The following is a 22,740-nucleotide window of genomic DNA, read 5'->3' on the forward strand; positions in this document are numbered from 1 at the left end:
ATAGACTAAATAATGTTGTTACTTCTAAATTTCCTTAATGTTGGTAAAAATGGAACAACCGGAGCTGAGACAAACTGGCTTATAGAAAAACTAAGAAACTACACCACCCAACATACTATAAGGATGTATTGAAAATAGAAGGAAAACCTGAAATAATTTTCAGATGGGAACATGGTTACCAAAACAAAAACAAACAAACAAACAAACAAAACCTTATAAAGATTAGATCTGTGTAGAGAAAACCTCTTCACAGCTAGATATGTCTTATCAGCTGAGATATAAATGTCTCCACAAAGTTAATGAGTCTGGACAATTCACTCTCACAGGCTGTCTCACTTCCTGATTTCTCCAAAGTATGCATGCACATCAACTTCAAAGAGGCTATCTGAAATGATTGATCACATGCAGACTAAACCACCTATAGACTTGACACAGAAGTCAGAGACTGAACTGATAATACATAGAATGAACCAACAATACATAGACTAGATGGACAACACATAGACTGGATCAAATCAGAGAATTGGCAACAAATGCTGAAGGTACTTTTTTTTTTCAGATTAATTATATATTTTTTTATTAGGGTTCCAAACAGGAATTCTCTTCCCCAATTCAGCAAGAAGCAATTATATAAGAAGACCTTTAAATAAGAATGGATGGTTTTGGTTGTATGAAGAGTTATAGTTGTTATCATCTAGGGTGGTAGGTTTCAATTCTTGTATATTGATTAGGTTGTTTTAGTCAAAGTATTTTATATTAACTGAAATTTAAGCTTTTTTTTTAGTCAATATGGTACATAAGCTGTCTATTTGGAACATGATGCAATGTTTTAATTTTAAGGTTCTTATAATAACTTATTGTATGTAGATTTTAATGTTAAGGAAGAAGACAATTATAAAATGGGAAGTTGAAATGGAAGTTTCTGGTTCTGTCACATGATGCAAACTCAGGTGGTGTTCTTTTTTTTTTTTTTTTTTTTTTTTGTTTTTCGAGACAGGGTTTCTCTGTATAGCCCTGGCTGTCCTGGAACTCACTTGGTAGACCAGGCTGGCCTCGNCTGGCTGTCCTGGAACTCACTTGGTAGACCAGGCTGGCCTCGAACTCAGAAATCCGCCTGCCTCTACCTCCCGAGTGCTGGGATTAAAGGCCTGCGCCACCAGGCCCGGCATTCAGGTGGTGTTCTGCTGAAGCGATATCTGTAGGAGGACCTGCTGTAGTGCTAGGTTAGTGGAAAGGTATTGTTTGAATTTACTTTTGCATTGGAATTTTTTGGTTTCGCCATCTATGGTGACTGAAAGGTTTGCTGGGCATAATAGCCTGGGCTGACAACTGTGGTTGCTTAGGGGCTGCAAGACCTCTGCCCAGTCCCTTCTAGCTTAGAGTTGTAGATGAGAAAATGGGCATAATTCTGATAGGTTTAACTTTATGTATTATTTGGCATTTTTACTATGCTACAATTAAAATTATTTCATTGTTTGGCATATTTAGTGTTTTGATTATTATGTAGTGTGAGGACTTTCATTATTGATCAAATTTATTTGGTGTTAAATGAGTTTTTTTGCACCTTTATCAGATCTCTTTCCATGTTAGGGAAATTTTCTTCAGTTCTTTTGTTGAAGAGGTTTTCTGGCCCTTTAAGCTCAGAATTATTTTCTTCTTAAATTCCTATTATATTTTTGGTTTGTTCTTTCGTTATGGCTCCAAATTTCCTGGATGCTTTGTGTGATGAACTTTTTAGGATTTGCAGGTTTTAGTTATATATATATATATATATATATATATATATATATATATATATATATATATATATATATATATATATATATATATATATATTTCTATTGTATCTTCTACAGCTGAGATTCTCTCTTTTCTCTCTTGCATTTGGTTAGTTGAATCTATTGTTCCTGTTTTCTTTCCTGTTTTCCATCTCCAGGATTGCCTCAGTTTGTGTTTTCTTTAGTACTTCCATTTCCCTTTTCAGGTCTTGAACAGTTTTATACATATCCTTCATCTCTTTGATTGTATTTTCCTGTATTTTCTTAAGGAATGTATTCATGTCTTCTTTAAAGGATTTTATCATCTTTATAAGACTGAATTTAATATCCTCTTCTTATGCTTCAGTTTCATTAGGATCTCTAGGGATTGTAACAGGATATCTGTTCTTAGGTGGTGCAAAATTTCCCTGGGTCTTGTTGATTCTGTTCTTATGCTGTCTTTTAGGCATCTGCTTTTCCCTGGCGTTGGCTGCATGATCCTGATGGGAGCAGGACTTTCAGCAAGATGGGATGAGTTGTGCATAGAGGGTAATGGAAGTCAGGATATTCTACTTTGTTGGCTCTGTCTGCAGCCCTGCATGTCCTGGAACTTGCTCTGTAGGCAAGGCTCATTTTAATTCAGAGACCCCCTGCCTCTTCTTCTGCCTCCTAAGTACTGGGATGAAAGCCATGTACCATGACTGGCTTTGATACAACTTTCAAATGATATGATGTTGATTAAGGAAATATTCAATTTTAATCTATTACTAAATGTATCTTATTCTTTTCTTTCATACCGAGTATTTTGTTGGATTTCTTTGAAAATTTTAATACTTGTTGGGAGTTACTTCTGAAATTTTTCTAAGAATTTATAATTCTGAATTGATTCTTGTCAGTCATTTGTCCAATATATCTTTGGCTAGATGTCATCTCCCTATGTGTGTACCATCACTGCTGGAACAGGTGAAGTGATAATCAATTCTGAGTAAGTGTGGACTCTGTGAATCTGAGCTGCTTCCTTCCCATAGCTGCAGATAACATGCATAAGTTACCCTGCATGCTGATTACAAATGCAATTTGGTAAGTTTTATAGCTTTAGCAATAAGAATATTGGTGTATGTGAGTCACAGCCAAGAGATGTGAGCTGCATGCTATCCCCTAACCACTATCACCTGGTTCAAATTTTTTTCTGTTTGTCTGGAAAAGGCTTGCAGATCCAAGGAACATCCTGTTTCACCACCTCTAGGAAACCAGGTGTGGTCCCTAAGGAACATCTAGATTAGACCCTTCCCTTCCCTCCATATCAACCAGGGGCACATCCACAAGAGGTTGTCCTCTGTCCCCTGATCTTCATCATCTGGTTCATGGCTCACCCTGCCTTAACAAGGAGACTTTCATGGGCCCCAAGAGCCACTGTCTTAGACCTCTTCTAAGCCAATCCTCTGCCTTCTTGGTCCACCTGGTGTACAACCAGCTGAAGTAAGCAGCATCATATTCCCTGGGATGCCTTGGCAGCCTCTGACTCCTTTCCCAATGGGACTATCTGGCATGAGGAGCATCCAGTCAATACCAGTGACAGCAATGTGGTTAAAGAGCAACACAAGAACATAATCAACAATATCCATGGCAACATGACACTACAAGAACACAGCTATCTTGCTACAGCAAGTCCTGGATATCTTAACATAGCTGTAGCAAAAGAACGTGACCTTAAATACAATCTTGTAATGATGGCAGAGGAGTTTATAGAGGAAATGAGTAAATTCTCTATGGACATACCAAAAAATACAAACAAATGAAGAAAATTAATGAAAATATATAAAAGCTGAAAATGGAAATAGAAGCAATAAAGAAAACACAAAATGAAGGAATACTGGAGATGGGAACCCTAGGGAAGGGAATAGGAACTACAGATGTAAGCATCACCAAGAGAATACAAGAGATAGAAGAGAGATTCTTTGGCATAAAAGATAAGGTCAAAGAATCCAATACATTTTTCAAAAAAATGCTAAGTCTAAAAAGTTCATGGCATAAAACATCCAAGAAATCTGGCATACTATGAAAAGAAGAAACCTAAGATTATTTTCAACAAAATAATACAAGAAAATTTCACTAACCTAAAGAAACTTATACCTATATACAAAAAATAGAAGCTTACTGAATATCAAATAGATTAAACCAGAAAAGAAAATCCTCCTGCCACATAATATTCACTAAATTGACACTAAATGTACAAATCAAAGAATATTAAGAACTGCAAGGGAAAAAGCCAAGTAATATATGAAGGCAAACATTTCAGAATTACACCTGGCTTCTCATTGGGGGCTCTAAAATCCAGAAGGGTCTAGAAAGATGTGTTTCAGACTCTAAGATACCACATATGTCAGCCGAGACTACTATGCCCAACAAGTCTTTCAACTAACATAGCTGAAGGAAAAAAGATAACCAAAGTCAAAACCAAATTTTAACAACATCTTTACACTAACTCATCCCTACAGCAGATACTAGAAGGAAAAATGCCCAAAGAGTCTAAGCATTCACAAGTAAACAAAAGAAACAAATAATTTTATACCAGAAAAACCAAAGGAAGGGAAACACATACACACACACACACACACACACACACACACACACACACACACACACACACATCAAAATAACTGAAATTGACAACTATTGGTCATTAATATCTCTGGACATCACTGGAATTAATTCCCCAATAAAATGGCACAGTCTCACAATGGATGAAAAAACAGGATCATTCATTCAGCTACATACAGAAAACCTACCTCAGCAACAAAGATAGGTATACCTCCAAGTACATGGGTACCATACCTTTTCCAAGCAAATAGAAGCAGAGAGAAAGATGAAATAGCCATTCTAATATCAATAAACTAGAGTTTCAACTAAATTTAATCAAGATAGATATGGAAGGATACTTCATACATGTCACAATAAAAATCCACCTAGATGATATTTCAATTCTGAATATCTCTGCTCCAAATACAAGGGCACCCACATTCGTGAAGAAATATCACTAAAGCTTAAATCACACACAAAATCTCACAAATAAATAGAGGGAGATTTCAACATTGCACTCATAGCAAAGGACAGATTGTTGAAACAAAAACAAAGGAGAAACGAATAATGAAGTTAACAGTGGTTATGAATCAAATGGACATAACATAGCTATAGAACATTGCATCCAAACACAAAAGATATATTATTCTCAGAAGCTACTCCAAAATTGGCCATCAAAAAGGTATTCTACCCATGTACTTGGAGGTATACCTATCTTTGTTGCTGAGGTGGGTTTTCTGCATGCAGCTGAATGAATTGGTTTTTCATCCATTATGAGACTGTGCCATTTTATTGGGGAATTAATTCCACAGATACAAGGACATTGAAATAATCCCTCATATCTCATCAGACCACTATGGATTAAAGATGGAATTCAACACAACAGAAACAACAGAAGGTCTACAAACTCATGAAAACTGAAATTCCCTCATGAATGGCCCCACTGGGTGAGAGAGAGAGAGAGAGAGAGAGAGAGAGAGAGAGAGAGAGAGAGGAGAGAGGAGAGATTAAAACTCTAGAATCCAAGAAAAATGATGTTACAACAAATTAATGTGACACAAAACAATGCTAGGATGTTGTGGAGTTTGTCTAATGCTTCATGTATTATGTTAATTTGGACCCCAAAATTGCACTAGAATCTACAGTCTGCACGTAAGACACTGAGGAACCCTACCCTCAGTTGCTTTTGATAAATAAATAAATATACCAGTGGTCAATGGCTGGGCAGGGAGACAGACACAGGACTTTAAGATTCCCAGACAAGGGACTGAGAAAGGAGCAGGAAGATATAGGAAAGGAGTAGAAGCAACGACTGAGGAGTACTGGACAAAGAACACTGCTGTCATGTAGGTCCTGGAGAACTCAGCTAAAGAGTGTTGTAGGTCTGGGTCCAGGGCAGACAAAATGGAATTTAAGTTTTAGTAAATAATATCTCAGGAATATTAGAGGGGAGTGTGCTAGTCACTTAGAAGTTTGAAAGTGGCCCAACCATTGAGCACTTTAAGGCATATTAAAATATAAGGCTGTGTGTGTGTGTGTGTGTGTGTGTGTGTGTGTGTGTGTGTGTGTATTGAGCAACCCAGAGCATTGGGGCAAGTAGTGAGGAGTACCAACACCACTGCCAGGATCAAACTGAGTAGCCATATTTTTGTATAGCAACACTAAAATGAAAGTTCATAGCATTAAGTGCTTTCATAAAGAAATTAAAGACATTTCGCATTAGGGATTTAAATGTATTCTTGAAAGCTCTATATATAAAAAAAAAGAAGTAAACACACTCTAAAGGAGTAGCCAGCAGGAAATTCAAAAGCCAGGAAAAAAATCAATCACTTAGAAGCAGAGAGAACAATATTAAAAAAAAAATCAGCAAATCCAAGAGCTGTTGCTTTGAGAACATCAAGAAGATAGACAAAGGTTTATTGAAACTAACTGAAAGACAGGGAGACAGTATCCAAATTAACAAAGTCAGAAGTGAAAAGGGAAAGGAAAAAATAGACAAAGAGGAAATCCAAAGAACCAATAAGTCCTACTTCAAAAGCCTATACTACACTAAATTTAAAAATCTAAATGAAATGAATAGTTTTCTTGATAGACTCCTCTTACCAAAGTTAAATCAAGATCAGGTAAACAATTTAAATAATCATATATACTTATGCTTATACCTATTGCTAGGAATAACTGTTGTCCCTTATTAGTAAAGAAACCTTATTACCTACATCAAATTCATATTTTAGAGAAGAAATAACTGAACAAAATTTATAAAACAACTGACTATAGTATGCTCCCCCTCAGTTGATGTATCTACAACACACACCCTACAAATAAGCTCAGATGACATTGATGAATGAGTGAAAATGTTATAAACTCCAGAGGACCAGAATATCTGCTGAGAGATTATATGCTCTATGTATTACAAGGAATCAGTGCATAAGTGCTACTGTTTATCTGTGTGTATATTCCCTCTATTTACTCCCACATTTATATCTATACATGAAAACCAGTGACCAGGATGTACATATGAAAAAATATGCTATTTTTGGCTCTCTATCCTTATTCCTCCAAATGTAATATTTTATTATCCCTCATAGGTGGATAAAATTCCTACCCATATGAAAATTTATATGAATATGTTAAATTGTAAATGAAGATATAATCTCATAAAAGGTCTTAATTGCTATGATGCATACAATCACTGTACAATCTTGACTGGGATTCAAGTTTGTGGTGAGTCTTTTTTGCATTTTGTGCATCCTTCTTGCATCTGGCTCTCCTATTGCTAGAATTGTAACCGGTATCTGTACATAGGGAAGTGTGTGTTGCCTTATTAACTCCAGATGAGATGTGTACCAGTAGTGTGGCTGTTATGTGTGCAACAAAGAACATAAAATCGGATTTAAGACCTACCCAATATGAAGCAGCAAACAAAATCTATGGAGTAGAGAGTAGGGGAAGTTTCAACTGTTCCAGTGTTGATCTGATGTACTTTACATAGTGCCTTCTAAGCAAACATTTTTATGCCCACACTGTACTGCTGCAGTGTACTTCATAGGGAAAAGTGCTTCAGAGTACTTCATTGGGAGAGTTTATTATGCAGTGGGTAGTGATTAGTGAAGAGACTCATAACTTCAAATTTCACATTTATTTTTATAGTGACTGTATGTTATTTTGATTAAATAGTAATTTTATTCTCATGGTAATAATAATTATATACTTCTCTTTTAAACCTTGCTCAATTCTGTCTAAAATGTTTCTCATCTACCAAGAAGTTATAAAAATGAATTCAGAGCAACATTTTCAAAATTGGCTGACAGACATAGATGTAAAAATCACTTTCCTTATTCCCATATAGGTCAAATTTCCCCAATGAAGAACCTTTCTAGTTCATGTTGGTTTACTATTTTCCTAGGTATGCCAATTTTTATTATGTCTGACATAAGAAGTCTTCCTTCCAAAGAACCTGCAAACCTATTTTCATACATTGTGCAACCACTTTGCAATCATGGTAGTTGAAAGTGTCTGAGTTAGAAATTATCTATTAAAGCATCAGTGATCCAGAATTCTTCATCATCCTGTTGAAGACATGGCTTTTACTTCTAACTACATAATGGCTCACAGGCATCCATAATTCAAATTCCATGTGGTATTACCATACATTCTGAATTCTATCCCAAAACAAATGTGCATAGTACAGTGCACACACACACACACACGCACACACACACACACACACACACAGATAGATAGATAGATAGATAGATAGATAGATAGATAGATAGATAGATAGATGATAGATAGCAAAACCCTCAGACATATACAATACATAATGAATACTCAAAAATTAGCAGTATTTGATTAGCTGTATTTTAATAATTTCTCTCCCATTTCTAGTCATGTACAATCTAAGTGTTCATCTAAATAACATCCCCACATCACACATTGCAATTATCCAATGTTGGTCACTAACCATCAGTACATGAGAAACACAAACCAACCAAAGCTGTGTGTGTTGTCCAGCACCAGAAAGCTATAAGTGTGCCCATTGTCACTAATCTCTTGGACATCCTTCATGACTATTTGTTTCCTAGATGTAGCATGCTTCATACAGGATGACAGTATTGGTGAAAATCAGTGTTGATTAAGTTCTGTCTATACAACAGGTCAACAAATAGTAGAGACCTATACAAATTGTCAAAATAATCACTACATATTCTACCACTACTATGATTTAAATTAAAAAATTCAAAAGATTCAAAAGATCAAAATTAACTAGATTCAAGACTATATTCCAAATAGTGTTGAGAGAAAGTATATCTACAGTGCGGATCTGATGAGAACAATTCATGCCAAATATGAAATAGTGTGTCCACAGTATATGTTTTTGATGACTGGCTACATAAGAAAAAAAATGGCTCTTGAAATATTTAAGTATTGCAGAGCTGCAAAACCCTACTATAGTTTCTGGTGAGCAGAAAGGGGCACAGTGCTGGGAAACATGCACATGTGGCCACATTGAAATCGATCAGCCACATATCTGTTTGATCCTGGAAAGAAAAATTCATTATGAACATGAAAGGTTCCATTAAAAAAGTTACAAAATTGCTCACTAGAATAACAATTCTTTGACTTTGGTCACAGGAAGATACTTAATAACCAAGGATCTGGGAGTATGCTGGACATTCTTCTTATGCTTGACTAAGATCAACACCACAAAGCCATTGACCCATATCATGAGTCCAAAACAAATGACATCACTGGAGGCCAACTTGATCACATACACTGTGTAAGTTTATTTAGAAAGATTCACTACTAAACAGAACACCAATTGTCTAAATCCATTAAGATTGTTTTATCTCTCATGTGAGTCACTGTCATGATATTCAAGCTATTTCCAAGGAGTTAAAGGACCCAGCAGATGACCAAGTAAGGACCAATGTACTTGAGGGCTGTGCCCAACTGAAAATTCTAGGGCTAATGGTGATAGCCTGAAAGATACTCAACAATATTGTAGAACCAAGGGATAATCCTGTAGCAACTCTATGAAAATAAAAGATAAGTTTGCATGCAATGCCAACTAGAAAATGTGACTGACCAAAAGCAGCCATTGTGTGGGGATTCCTTACAGAACATAACCATGGTGTTGTCCCAAACCAGGTGTTTGACAATCAGGTCTGTGGGCTTCACCCTGATCCCAGTGAAGTCAGCAATGATAAAACACCAAAGCAAGACTGAGTTCCCAGCATTCATAGTTCAGTCTGGGACAGGAAGAGGATCCCTATGGCCAGGTCTCTAGACACCATTCTCTCACATTATATGGAATGTCACTCAGTATCACATACTGAGACCTCATGATTGACATACAGGACTACTGTCTTCATTGTACATAAAATTCAGGCTGTTAAACACTCAAATATAATATTTGATATCAGATTTTATATCAATTTATATCTATTCAGATGTGAAAATAAAATATGTCTAAGGGTTTTAAAATTTTAACTCTATGTATATATTGTGTCTTTATGTGAAAATATTCACTGCAGTGTAAGTGTCCTTGTAGGCAGAGGTGTTGCAGTCAGTGGTGAGCTGCCAGGGTGTGCTGGAAACTAATCTTGTGTTTACATAAACTGCTCTTGCAATCCTCTGAAAGAAGACTTTTTAAACCAGAAAGCCTTCTCCATAGCCTGTAAAATGTGTTTTGAACAAAAAACAATGAGCATTGCTATGGTTCAACCTGTTTCAAATTGTTTCCATAGAGCTCAGTCACATCACTGTAGTTACAGACAAACTTAGCAGTGTCTTGCTAAGTGTTAGCACTTTCTACAAATCTCTACAAATGATGAGAAAACTCTGACTCACAGAATTCCTGTGGGGTGTGGATTCTAATGGTGAGCCAAATTGTTAGTATGTTTTAGTGACCCTAGATATTTCCCAGATTCCATTACTGGCAATGGCAAATAAACTCCAATCACTTCTACCTTAGAAAGAAAATAATATCAATTAATTGATCTTTCTTTTGTTGATCTCATTGACCTTAGTGCATCTATTTTAAACTCATGAATATTTTTGATATGTGCCAATAATTTCTAAAATATGCCATTGGCATATATCATGTATAAAATGTAAAATATAAAAATGTGCCAATTCTAACGAATGCTAATTTCTTTCTCAGTTCATTTATCTTTTGAGTAAAGGAAGGCTACTTATTTGTTTGAGTTAATAATACATCCATATTTTGAACCATCCCTACAACCCTGGTATGAAGCCTACTTGATTGTGGTGAATGATCATTTTGTTGTGTTCTTGAATTCAGTTGGTGAGAATTTTATTTAGAATTTTTGTATCACCGAAATGGATGCTCACAGCCAGCTACTGGATGGAACACAGGGTCCCCAATGGAGGAACTAGAGAAAGTACCCAAATACCTGAAGGGGGCTGCAACCCTGTAGGTGGAACAACAACAGGAACTAACCAGCACCCCCGGGGTTTGTGTTTCTAGCTGCATATGTAGCAGAAGATGACCTAATCGGCCATCAGTGGGAATAGAGGCTCCTTGGTCTCCCAAACTCCATATGACCTAGCACAAGGCAAGGCCTGGGCCAAGTAGTGGGAGTGGGTGGGTAGGGGAACAGAGGTGGGGGGAGGGGTATGGGAAACTTTCGGGATAGCATTTGAAATGTAAATAAAGAAAATAAAAAAAAAAACTTAATTGGAAAATATTCTGAACCCAGATTTCAAGGGTGTTAATGGTCTGAGTGAGGTGCTTCCAAGTGATTAAAATGTAATTTCCCAACTATATTCGCAACTTGGATTAAAAATAAAAGGCAGACTCAAAGTTACAAAAAAAAAAAAAAGAATTTTTGTATCAATGTTCATAAGGAAGATTCATTTGAAGTACTCTTTCTTTGGACTTTGTGTGGTATACGTATAAGCATAATTGTGGCTTCATTGAATGAATTGGAAAGTATTCCTTCTGTGTTAATTTTGTGGAATAGTGTGAAGAGTATTGGGATTAGATCTTCTTTAAAGGTATGATAAAATTCTCCACTGAACACATCTGTTCCTGGGATTTGGGAAACCATAGATGACTGCTTCTATTTTTTTTTATGGGTTATGGGACTGTTTAGATGTTTTCTGTGTTACTGCTTTAACTTTGCACGTTGTGCAAACCTAGAAAATTGTCCATTTCATCCAGATTTTCCAATTTTGTTGAGTATAAGCTTTTGTAGTAGGATCTGATGATTATTTCAAATTTCCTTTCTTTGTTTCTTCCTTGACCAAATTATCATTGAGTAGAGAAAATTGTTCAGCTTCCATGTATATGTGTGTATTCAGTTGTTTTTGTTGGAATTTAAGATCAGCCTAGTCCATGGTGTTCACATAGGGTGCATGGGATTATTTTAATCTTCTTGTATCTGTTGAGACCTGTTTTATGAACATTTATATGGTTAATTTTGGAGAAGGTACCATGATGAGCTTAAAAGAAGGTATATTCTTTTGCTTTAGGATGAAATGTTCTATAAATACCCATTAGACCCATTTGGTTCATAACTTTTGCTAATTTTACTCTGTTTCTATTTAGTTTCTGTCCCATTGATTAGAGTGAGGTTTCCAAAACTCCCACTATTATTGTGTAGGGAGTAATGTGTGCTTTGAGGTTTAGTAAAGTTTCTTTTATGAATGTGAGTGCCCTTGTATTTGGGGCATAGATGTTGATAATTAAGAGTTCATCCTGATAGAAATTTTCCTTTGACTAGTATGAAATGTCCTTCCTCATCCCTTTATACTAACTTTTGGTTGAAAGTTAATTTAATTCAATATTTGAATTGCTACTCCACCTTGTTTCTTGCTACTATTTGCTTTGAAAATTATTTTCCAACCTTTTATTCTGAGATAGTGTCTGTCTTTGTCACTGAGGTAGGTTTCCTGTATGCAGCAAAATGCTGTACCAGTTTACATATCCAGTATGTTAGTCTATGTCTTTTTTTACGGAATTATTTCAATTGATGTTAAGAGATCTTAAGGAAAATCGATTGTTGTTTCCTGTTATTTTTATTATTCAAGGTGGAATTATGTTTGTGTGGCTATCTTCTCTTGGGTTTGTTGAAAGATTACTTTCTTCCTTTTTCTAGGTTAGAGTTTCCCTCCATGTGTTGGTGTTTTTCATCTATTTTCCTTTTTAGGACTGGATTTGTGAAGATATTCTGTAAATTTTGTGATGGAATATCTTGGTTTCTCTGTCTATGGTAATTGAAAGTTTTGCTGGTATATTAGTCTGGGCTTGCATTTATGTTATCTTAGGGTCTGTATGACATTTGTCCAGGATCTTCTGGCTTTCATAGTCTCTGGCAAGAAGTCTGGTGTAATTCTGATAGGTCTGACTTCATATGTTACTTGACATTTTTCATTTACTGGTTTTAATATTCTTTTTATTTTTGTGCACTTGATGTTTTGATTATTATGTGATGGGAGTAATTTCTTTCCTTGTCCAGTCTTTTTGTAGTTCTGTAGGCTTCTTTTATGTTCCTGGGCATCTCTTTCTTAAGTTAGGGAATCTTTCTTCTATAATTTGTTGAAGATTTTTTCATTCTAGATGGTTTTGTCCAATACTTTCACCTCTTTGCTTATGTTTTCCTGTAGTACTTTATGGAATTTTTGTGTTTCTGCTTTAATGGCTTCTACATGTTTACCTGTGTTCTCCTTTATTTTTTTAATGGAGTTATATGTGTTCTTTTTAAAGTCCTCTCTCATCATTATGAGATGTGGTTTTAAATCAGAGTATTGCTTTTCTGGTGTACCAGGGCTCCCTGTGGTGGGAGAACTGTGTAATTTTGTAATTTTGGTTTTTCGAGGCAGGGATTCTCTGTGTAACCTTGGCTGTCCTGAAACTCACTCTGTAGACCAGGCTGACCTAGAACTCAGAAATCTGCCTTCCTCTGCCTCCCAAGTGCTGGGATTAAAGGTGTGCACCACCAAACCTGGTGATGATCCTTACTCTTATTTGGAGGGATCAACACAGAATCTAAGTACTTTCTAAGCACATACTGTTATCCTTGATGATATGGCAAGGCAAGAGTTTATCTTGTGAGGTGAGTCTTCAATTTTTCATGAAGGAGTTATTTACTCATATGATGGTCATGTCATTTCATGAGGCAGTTATAGTTCCCTGTTTCTTACTTGCATATGATTTGGAATTATTTGTGGAATAGTACCCAGTATATATGAAGCTTCTAGTTGACAAACAGCTTGATTTTTCCCATATTCTATGATTCAAGTATATGGTATCTTATAGGATATTAGCATTGCTCTTGTTTGTCATCAATTTCTTTTTTATGTTTCAAACTTATACCCTACTCCATTTTATGGTAGTGAAAGAGCAGCATAGCCACTCAAATCTAAAACTAGATCATGGGAAGTTAAAGTAAAAGAATTAAGATGGTATTGATGTTAGCATTGGAGATTATTAGAACACATAGGATAATGTAATACAATATATAATATAATGTAATATAATATATTATAAAATGAAATAGCTTTATAGTGATAGGATAAAATTATTTTTATGAAAATAAAACCATGTACCATTTAGTAAAATAAACTTGAAAATACATTTATAAATATATAAATTTAAAATATAGTTTTATATTTAAAATTTAATTATACTTATATTAATTCCATGTTTTCTCTTTCTTCCCTCCTGTCAAGTGCATGCACACCTCTCAGTCGCTCTTAAATTCAAGGCAGGTACTTCTTAAAATTGCTGTCACATGTACAGGCATACACACACACACACACACACACACACACACACACACACACACACACACTAGCTCAAACCCTATATATTGTAATATGTGTTATATATTATCTATGTAAATACAACCTAATTGATCTATAAAGTGTTACTTGTATATATTAGATTTCAGGGCTAACCAGTTAGTTTTGGATATTGAAATAAGAGGGTCTTCCCTTGGGAAGACTGTTTCTTCCAATCTCAGCATTCCTTGGTTGTCTATAATTATTTGTTTATGGTGTTTATCTAATGATATTCACCCAGTCCATGTTACCACATCTGTCAGGATCTTTCTTGTTCAGGACTTGTTTAGGAAGCCATATTTTTCAGAATTCATGTGTCTTAGAAAGATTCACTTTCACAGCAAATCTCCTGTTCCTCTAGTTTTTAAATCTTTCACTCTTCTTTTTCAGTATGATTTATGAACCTATGTGCAGTTTTTAGGTTGTGGATGTATCAGATATGATTGGGCAACACATGGAGTAATTCTTCGCATTTTTATCTGAAATGGTTTTAAAACACCAATCAATTAGCCCATGGTAAACTAGTAAAGACTAAATCACCCAGATTGTCCAGATATAAGATGCAGGGTGAGCCTTTCCTCAGGAGTGTGTCTATGAAGGGGTCTGCAACCTTATAGGTGGAACAACAATATGAACTAACCAGTACCCCCAGAGCTCTTCTCTCTAGACGTGTATATAGCAGAAGATGGCCTAGTCAGCCATCATTGGGAAGAGAGGCCCCTTGGTCTTGCAAACTTTATAAGCCCCAGTACAAGGGAAAACCAGGGCCAAGAAGTGGGAGTGGCTGGGTAGGGGAGCAAGGGGGGAGGTATAGGGGACTTTCAGGATAGCATTTGAAATATAAATGAAGAAAATACTTAATAAAAAATTGGAAAAATAAAAATGACTACGAACTATGGTTTCCTTTTCACGGACATTAACAGCTCAAGATGGATTACCTACAAAAGCATCTATGGACAAATACTACCATCTTCTTTCCATTGTACTAAAAATATATGATGACTTTCAGGTTTTAATGCCAGTAGTATCAGTGAACACCACCAATCCACAATGCATTTATATGTATCTGTGAAAATGTACTTTTTTTTTTTATTCCTTCAGTATATATATATATATATATATATATATATATATATATATATACACACACACACACACACACACACACACACACACACATCTTACATTCTTACATGAGTTTGCTTCTTTTTGTTCTAGAGATTTCATGTGTGCTGTTAAGATGCTCATGCAAGATTTCTCCAGTTTCTTTATATTGGCACTTAAGAGTGCTGTGAATTATCCTCTTAGCCATGCTTTCATTGTGTCTCATGTGTTTGGGTATGCTGTGCCTTCATTTTTGTTAAATTCTAAAAAGTCTTCAATTTCTTTATTTCTCCCCTGATGAAATTAGCATTGACTAGAGGGTTGTATAGTTTCCATGAGTATGTGGGCTTTCTGTTGTTTTGTTGTTATTGAAGAACAGCATTAGTCTGTAGTGATCTGATAGAATGAATGGGATTGTATCAACCTTATTTTCTCTGTTGAGGCTTTTATTGTGTCCAATTATATGCTCAATTTTGGAGCATGTACCTTGAGGTTCTGAGAATAATATATATTCTATTTTTTTATATTCTATTTTTTTTTAGGGTAAAAAACTCTGTAGATATCTGTTAAACCCATTTGGTTCATAACTTCTGTTTCGCCTTGTCTATGTTTAGTTTCTGTTTCAATGACCTGTCCATTGGTAAGAGTAAGGTGTTGAATTATCTCACTATTAGATTGTGTGAGGTTCAATGAGTGTTTTGAGCTTCAGTAATGTTTCTTTTGTAAATGTTGGTTATCTTTTGTGGAGAGGGTTTGAGACAGGAAATGTGGGTTTTCTTACACCTTGCATTGAGGAATAGAGGTTCAGAATTGAAATATACTCTTGGTGTTTTTTTTCCCCTGTCATGAGTATGAAGTGTTCTTCTCCATCCCATTTAATAAATTTTTTGTTGAAAGGCTATTCTATTAGATATTAGAATACATTTTCTAATTTGTTTCTTGAGACCATAAACTTGAAAAAAATTTTCCAGCCTTTTGCTCTGAGGTAGTGTCTGTTTTTGTCAACGAGGTGTGTTTTCTATATTCAGCAAAATGCTGGTTCATATTTACATATCCACTCTGTTAGATTATGTCTTTTTCTTGAAGAACTGAGTCCATTGATATTAAGAGATAGTAAAACCAATGATTATTAGTTCATGTTATTTTTGTTTTTAGAGATAGAATTATGTTTATGCAGTTCTCTTCTTTTGGGTTTGTTGTGAATTGATTAATATATTGGGTTTTGGGGTAGTACAGTTTCCCTCCATGTGTTGTAGTTTTCTTTTTATCATCTTTTTTTAATAAATGTTTTTTCATTTTTTATTTATTTTTTAATTAATTAATTAATTTATTTATCATTTTCTTTATTTACATTTCAAATGCTATCCCGAAAGTTCCCTATACCCCCTCCGCCCCTGCTCCCCTACCCACCCACTCCCACTACTTGGCTGTGGCCTTCCCCTGTGCTGGGTCATATAAAGTTTACAAGACCAAGGGGCCTCTCTTCCCAATGATGGCCGATTAGGATGTATCTGGAGGATGTATCTGGAGGATATCATCCTTAGTGAGGTAACCCAATCACAAAAGAAGTCACTAGATATGCACTCACTAATGAGTGGATATTAGCCCAGAAACTTAGAATACCCAAGATACATTTTGCAAAACACAAGAAAACCAAGGAGGATGAGCATCGTGTGGATACTTCATTCCTCCTTAGAATAAGGAACAAAATACCCATGAAAGGATATAGGTACAGAGACAAAATTTAGAGCTAAGATGAAAGGATGGACTATCCAAAGACTACCCCATCTGGGAATGCATCCCATCATCAGCCACCAAACTCAGATAATGCACATGCCAGCAAGATTCTGCTGAAGGGACACTGATATAGCNGCCTCTTGTGAAGCTATGCCAGTGCCTGGCAAACACAGAAGTGGATGCTCACAGTCAGCTATTGGATGTAACACAGGGCCCCCAATGGAGGAGCTAGAGAAAGTACCCAAGGAGTTGTAGGGGGCTGCAACCCTGTAGATGCAACAACAATATGAACTAACCAGTACCCCCTGAGCTCGAGTCTCTAGCTGCATATTTTTATCATTTTCTGTAGGTCTGGATTAGTGGAAAAATACTGACTAAATTTGGTTTTGTCATGGTATAACATGGTTTCTCCATCTATGGTTATTGAGAGTTTTACTGGGGATACTAGGCTTGGCCAATATTTTTGTTCTCTTAGGGTCTGCATGGCATTTGCCCAAGATCTTCTGTCTTTAGAGTCTCTTTTGAGAATTCTGGTGGAATTCTACTATGACTGTCTTAATATGTTATTGACCTGTTTTCCTTACCAAATTTAGTATTCTTTCTTTTTTCAGTATATTTAATATTTTGATTATTGTGTGATGGGAGGACTTTCTTTTCTTGTCTAATCTATATGGTGTTCTGTAGGCATATTCTTCGACATTTATGGCCATCTTTTTCTCTTTTTTTTTAATCCTAAACAACTTTTCTTCTATGATTTTGTTGAAGATGATTTCTGGCCCTTTATATTGGGAATTTTCACTCTCTTCTATTCTTATTATTCCTAGATTTGGTCTGTTCATTGTGTTTTGAATTCCATTGATGTTTTGAGTTAGGAGTATTTTGCACTTTGTATTTTCTTTGAATGTTTTATCAATATCTTTTATGTATCTTTTTTGTCTCAGATTCTCTTTTCAATTTCTTGCATTCTGTTGGTGATACAAGAACCCATCTATGGTTCTTGTATCTATCTCAAAGATTGCCTCCCTTTGCGATTTCTCTATTGTTTCAATTTTCATTTTTTTATGGCACGGATAGTTTTGTTCAGTTTCTTCACCTATTTGATTGTGTTTTCCTGTATTTAAGAGATTTATGTGTTTTCTTTTTAAGGGTTTCGGCCTATTTACTTTTGTTCTGCTGTATTTTTAAAAAGAAGTTCCTTATACCCTATTTAAGGACCACTTTCCTCTTCATGAGATAGGAATTTAAGTCAGAATCTTGGTTTTCAGGTGTATAAAACTGTCTCTTAGTGTGCAAGTGAGCCTCAAGTGCCAGATCTGCTCTGGGAAGTTTTGCAGACCAGAAGGAAGATGTGTCTCTTGCAGGATAGATAAGTTGTCTATCTACTGGAGTCCATGGGGGACCTAGTTAGGGCAGGCATTGGGGTGTCATTGTCATACCTGTGAGCCTTATTATGAGAGACTACTGGTAGTCAAGATGTCTCTTGGTTTTAGAGATGGCCTGGAGCACTGGATCTGCCTTGTGCACAGTTACAGGTCAGAAGAAAGTTGTGTCTCCAGGAGGGCAGATTGGTCCTGTGTCTTCTGGGCCCCATAGGGATCCCATATAGGCCAGGTATAAGGCTTCTTGAACTGCTTGCCTGCTGAGCAATGGAGAGCATGGTTCAGCGGTGATGTAAAGACTGGGAACTGAGTATGATAGGGGTTCATGATGTGAAATTCTGAAAAATTTCACTAAAAATATTAGGTTAAAAAAGGGCAATGAACTTACAAAAGCCACATGTAGGTTGACAATTGAAGAAATGAAGTAAAGCACAGAAGCAGTTCAATAGAATACATCTTGGCCACCAGATTTTAGAACATATTTGTGTACTTTTCAAAGAGAAATTCCATTAATGGGGTTAAAAGTCATGGTAGCAGTGGGAGGATGTCAGTTTTTGGTTAAACCAAATATGGCTAAAACTGATACAAGAGGAACTTTGTCCTATCACAAGAACATAGATATATTCTGAGTAATATTATAAAATTCTCATCAGTAACATTTTAATTTTAGATAAGCTGTCAATTAATAATTTATTTTATTAAGATTTGTGGTGATTGTTGAAATTTTCTTTGACATCATAACCAGAAAATATGTCCTCTGTATTTTCCTTTACATGCTGTGCTGCTCAAACTTTAGGCATTTTCAACTCCTCTATCACCCTAATACACACTCATGGCCTCTAGATCTTTTTAATTTGGCAGAGCACTATCCTCAACTCAAATCATAGTGGTGTCATATGTTGTTCCTTTCAAATTATTGTTCTCATTTTATTCTCTCTTCATTGTATATCCTTCCCCCAAAGTAATCACTTTATTGATGTGGCTGAAATAGAAAATACCTTTAGAAAAGTTGTGTTTTACTATTTATACCTAATTATGGCACACTTTTTAAAAAGTTCTTATTGAACATTAGATGTAACTGAAAGTGGTCAATAAAGGTATGACTCTTGCAGCTTCATTGTGATGGTTTTGGTTTATCTTTCCATATGTGTTCTGTTAAGTCTTGATGTTATGTTGTTTTGTAATGACAGGAAGAAAGTGGATCTTCATGTGAGGGAAGAAACTGGGTAGAATAGAAACAGGGAAAGCTGTAGTCAACATATATTTATGAGAATAGAATCATTTTCAATAAAATATTAAGAAAAAAATAATTTCTGGGATCTAACATAATAACCAAGTTATTCCTGTCATTGAGTCCATTTGTGTGATACATTATATTTACTGATGGCCGTGTATGAAACAGTCTCTACATCTTTGGAAAACTTCTGGTGATATTTTTATTTCAAATTAAAAATTTTATTTTTAATTTGAAATTTTATTTCATACTAAAATCACTTCATTATAACAAATGCACAAATAATGCATTAAATCCCTACAATAAAACAACCAGTAAAAGGAACACTTGCTCAGGCTTAATTTTAGTATATTTCTGTAAACTATAATAAGTTAGAATAGACATGATGAAGCCATAGAGCTTTGATTAGTGTTCTATACTCTGGCTATCAATTAGATATTTATATCCCTCTCACCAGAAACAAAATTAATTGACAACATTGAATATAGAAATATAATTATTATATATCATCTTTTATAAACTCTGAATATTCTTCCTGCATATCAGCTAATATTATCATTCTACATCTACTTTATAAATGTTATAACTGAAGTTATGTTTATACTATATTGCATATATACATGGAAGTATATAATAGGATCTTCATGAAGGAGAACATGTGATCTTTTTCTTTCTGAGTTTGTGAGACATAGTATAATTTTATCCATTAAAAAATCAATCAATCAACAGATCAGTCAATCATTTTTCCCACATATTTTGTGATTACATATTTTACACTGGGAGAATTATAGTCCATTTTATATATAAAATATTTAATATTTGATTTATCAATTTATGGATATATAGGAGGGCTCTGTCTCCTTTCTGTCATAAACAGGTTAGAATTTAGAACAGACAGAAATAAATACTTCTATGATATAATATGGGTGTTTCTGCATACAGGTGTTTCTGAAACAGCTAGGTTAAATACTACTTTTTTTTATATAAATTCTGCAAGCCCACAAAACTGGTTTCCATAATGGTTATATTAATTTATTCAAAGTACTTTTGAGGAATCTATCATTCTCATGATGTCAAACCAGATAAAGACAGAACAAAAACAGAGAAAATTTATTATCAAATATCCCTGATGATGAAAAAAATCTTTCAATAATGTATTAGCAAACAAAGCACAAGATCATATCATAAACATCATTCATTTTGAATTGATTTCTTTAAGAGGTAAAAGACATAATCATAATTTTAAGGCCTGGTGCAGGTTACAGCAAAAATGATGGAAGCAAGGGCTCATGGAGTTCAGTTCATGGGCAGCCATAGTTTCAGTATTTGTTGTTGTTAGAATGTTGAACCCACAGGCTGTCTGTGAAATTCCTAGCAGCCAAGCTTAGCTGAAAAAAACGTAAACCACAAGTTCGTTTTTATTAAACTTATGTTTTGCTGGCTCATTTTTTTTTTTTACATCAGAAGGGAAGACTTTCAAAAGTGCAATGGACCTCATAGTATAATCTGTTCTGCTGATTCAATCAACAAACATACTCTAGTATTCATTTTTGCTAATTTTCACAAGACATGGCAATATGATTTAATTCTGTATTGAAATTTTGATGAAGAGTATGAGTTAATACTAGGAAACCAATTAAAATATACAATTCAAATACTTAAATCAGATTAGACTTTATTCCTTATCATGACCAAACTGTGTCTGGGTAAAATAGAGTAATGACTTGTAAGAACAAGGGGTCCAAAAGATGGAAAACACAAAGAAGTGATGCGGGTAATATTCACCAGCCACCAGGTGTGATTATACAAAAGAGCAAGGCAGCCTTGTAAGACAGAGGAGACAGTATAAAATGCCAAAAAGGTAGACACCAGGACCAGAATATTCTGGGTGGCTATGGATTCTGGAGAGTTTCTGCGGAAAACATGATGGCTGTGGATGTGTTTAACCCTTTGCTTGTGTTTGTACAGAATGACAATCATGGAACTACTGGACCAGGCAATGAGCACAGAAAAGAAGATTTCAGGGCACGTCACCAATGCTGCATAGATCAAGTCATTGATTTCATCACGTCCTGCAGTGGAACAGTATTCAAAATCTCGGTTTCTTGTCATATTTTTGCTATTCCTTTTGACAATTATATATGCAAAGAAAATGAAATTTATAATCATGGACAAGACCCATAAAAGGGAAGTGGAGCAGCTAATGTACTCTGCAGCTTTCATCTTTTGATCCTTACAGCAGGATTTCCTGTGACTGATGGTGATGGCCTGGAAGATACTCAAGAGACAGGTGGTGCTAATGGACACACTCCGGCCAACTCTTTGAATGTACAAAACCAATGTGCATCCAACATCATTTAAAAACTGTTTCATCCCAAATGCTGCCAATGTGTGGGGTACTCCTTTAGAGAGAACTATCAAGGCATTTGATCCCATTAGGTGCATGAGAATCCAATCTGTTGTCTTTAGTGTATGTTCTATATAATCAAATATATAGTAGATAAGAAGTGAGACATTTCCCAGAATTCCAATTGTTATTTGCAATAATAAAATAATTTTGATGATCATATTCCAGAATTCCATTCTGTGTTGGACATGATTTTCTTTTCATGATGGCCACACCTATTTCCTCTGATCAAAATGAATGAAATGTATTAATAATCTGAACACTTACTGAGAGGCTAAATCAGAAGGGTCCTTAAAGCTCAGGTATACCATAACATCATAGAGTTTAGTCTATGTATTATATGTACTGTATCAATATATTCTTAAAGTTTTTCAACTATCATATAATTTATAATATATACTTACATACAATACAATATTGTAAGATTGCTGAAGGTTTTAGGACACAGCTATGACTTGGAAAGATGCCTTCATAATCACTCAGTGAGAAGCAATAAAAAGAGATAACTAGCACTAATAAGCATAATCTAAGTCTATAAATATATATCCATATTTTCTAGTAATGGTATAGGGAAATTTAATTTTAATGAAAATGAACAACTTCTTACATATCAATTCTTGAAGTAAATTTCATCTAATAAATTGAATGGTGGGTAATGAAAAATTAATTCCATTCAGAACAGAATGTGTGTGTGTGTGTGTGTGTGTGTGTGTGTGTGTGTGTGTGTGTGTG

At 35.1% G+C, this 22,740-nt stretch overlaps 1 protein-coding gene and 1 pseudogene across 1 annotated transcript; both read right to left on the reverse strand.

Annotated features, from left to right (window-relative positions):
* Positions 1 to 8,758: 8,758 nt before the first annotated feature.
* Positions 8,759 to 9,634, reverse strand: LOC110315732 (annotated as a pseudogene).
* An 11,635-nt stretch (positions 9,635 to 21,269) lies between these two features.
* Positions 21,270 to 22,190, reverse strand: LOC110315734 (vomeronasal type-1 receptor 4-like). Its single transcript, XM_021189716.1, has one exon. The coding sequence runs from the start codon at positions 22,182 to 22,184 to the stop codon at positions 21,270 to 21,272; it is 915 nt and encodes a 304-aa protein (XP_021045375.1). The 5' UTR covers positions 22,185 to 22,190.
* Positions 22,191 to 22,740: the final 550 nt, after the last annotated feature.

The sequence above is a fragment of the Mus pahari genome, unplaced genomic scaffold (genome assembly GCF_900095145.1).
Source record: "Mus pahari unplaced genomic scaffold, PAHARI_EIJ_v1.1 scaffold_8293_1, whole genome shotgun sequence".
Taxonomy (NCBI): domain Eukaryota; kingdom Metazoa; phylum Chordata; class Mammalia; order Rodentia; family Muridae; genus Mus; species Mus pahari.

Excerpts from the sequence above, each read along its gene's own strand:
- LOC110315734 (XM_021189716.1), bottom strand. The coding sequence starts at position 22,184 with ATGGAATTCTGGAATATGATCATCAAAATTATTTTATTATTGCAAATA.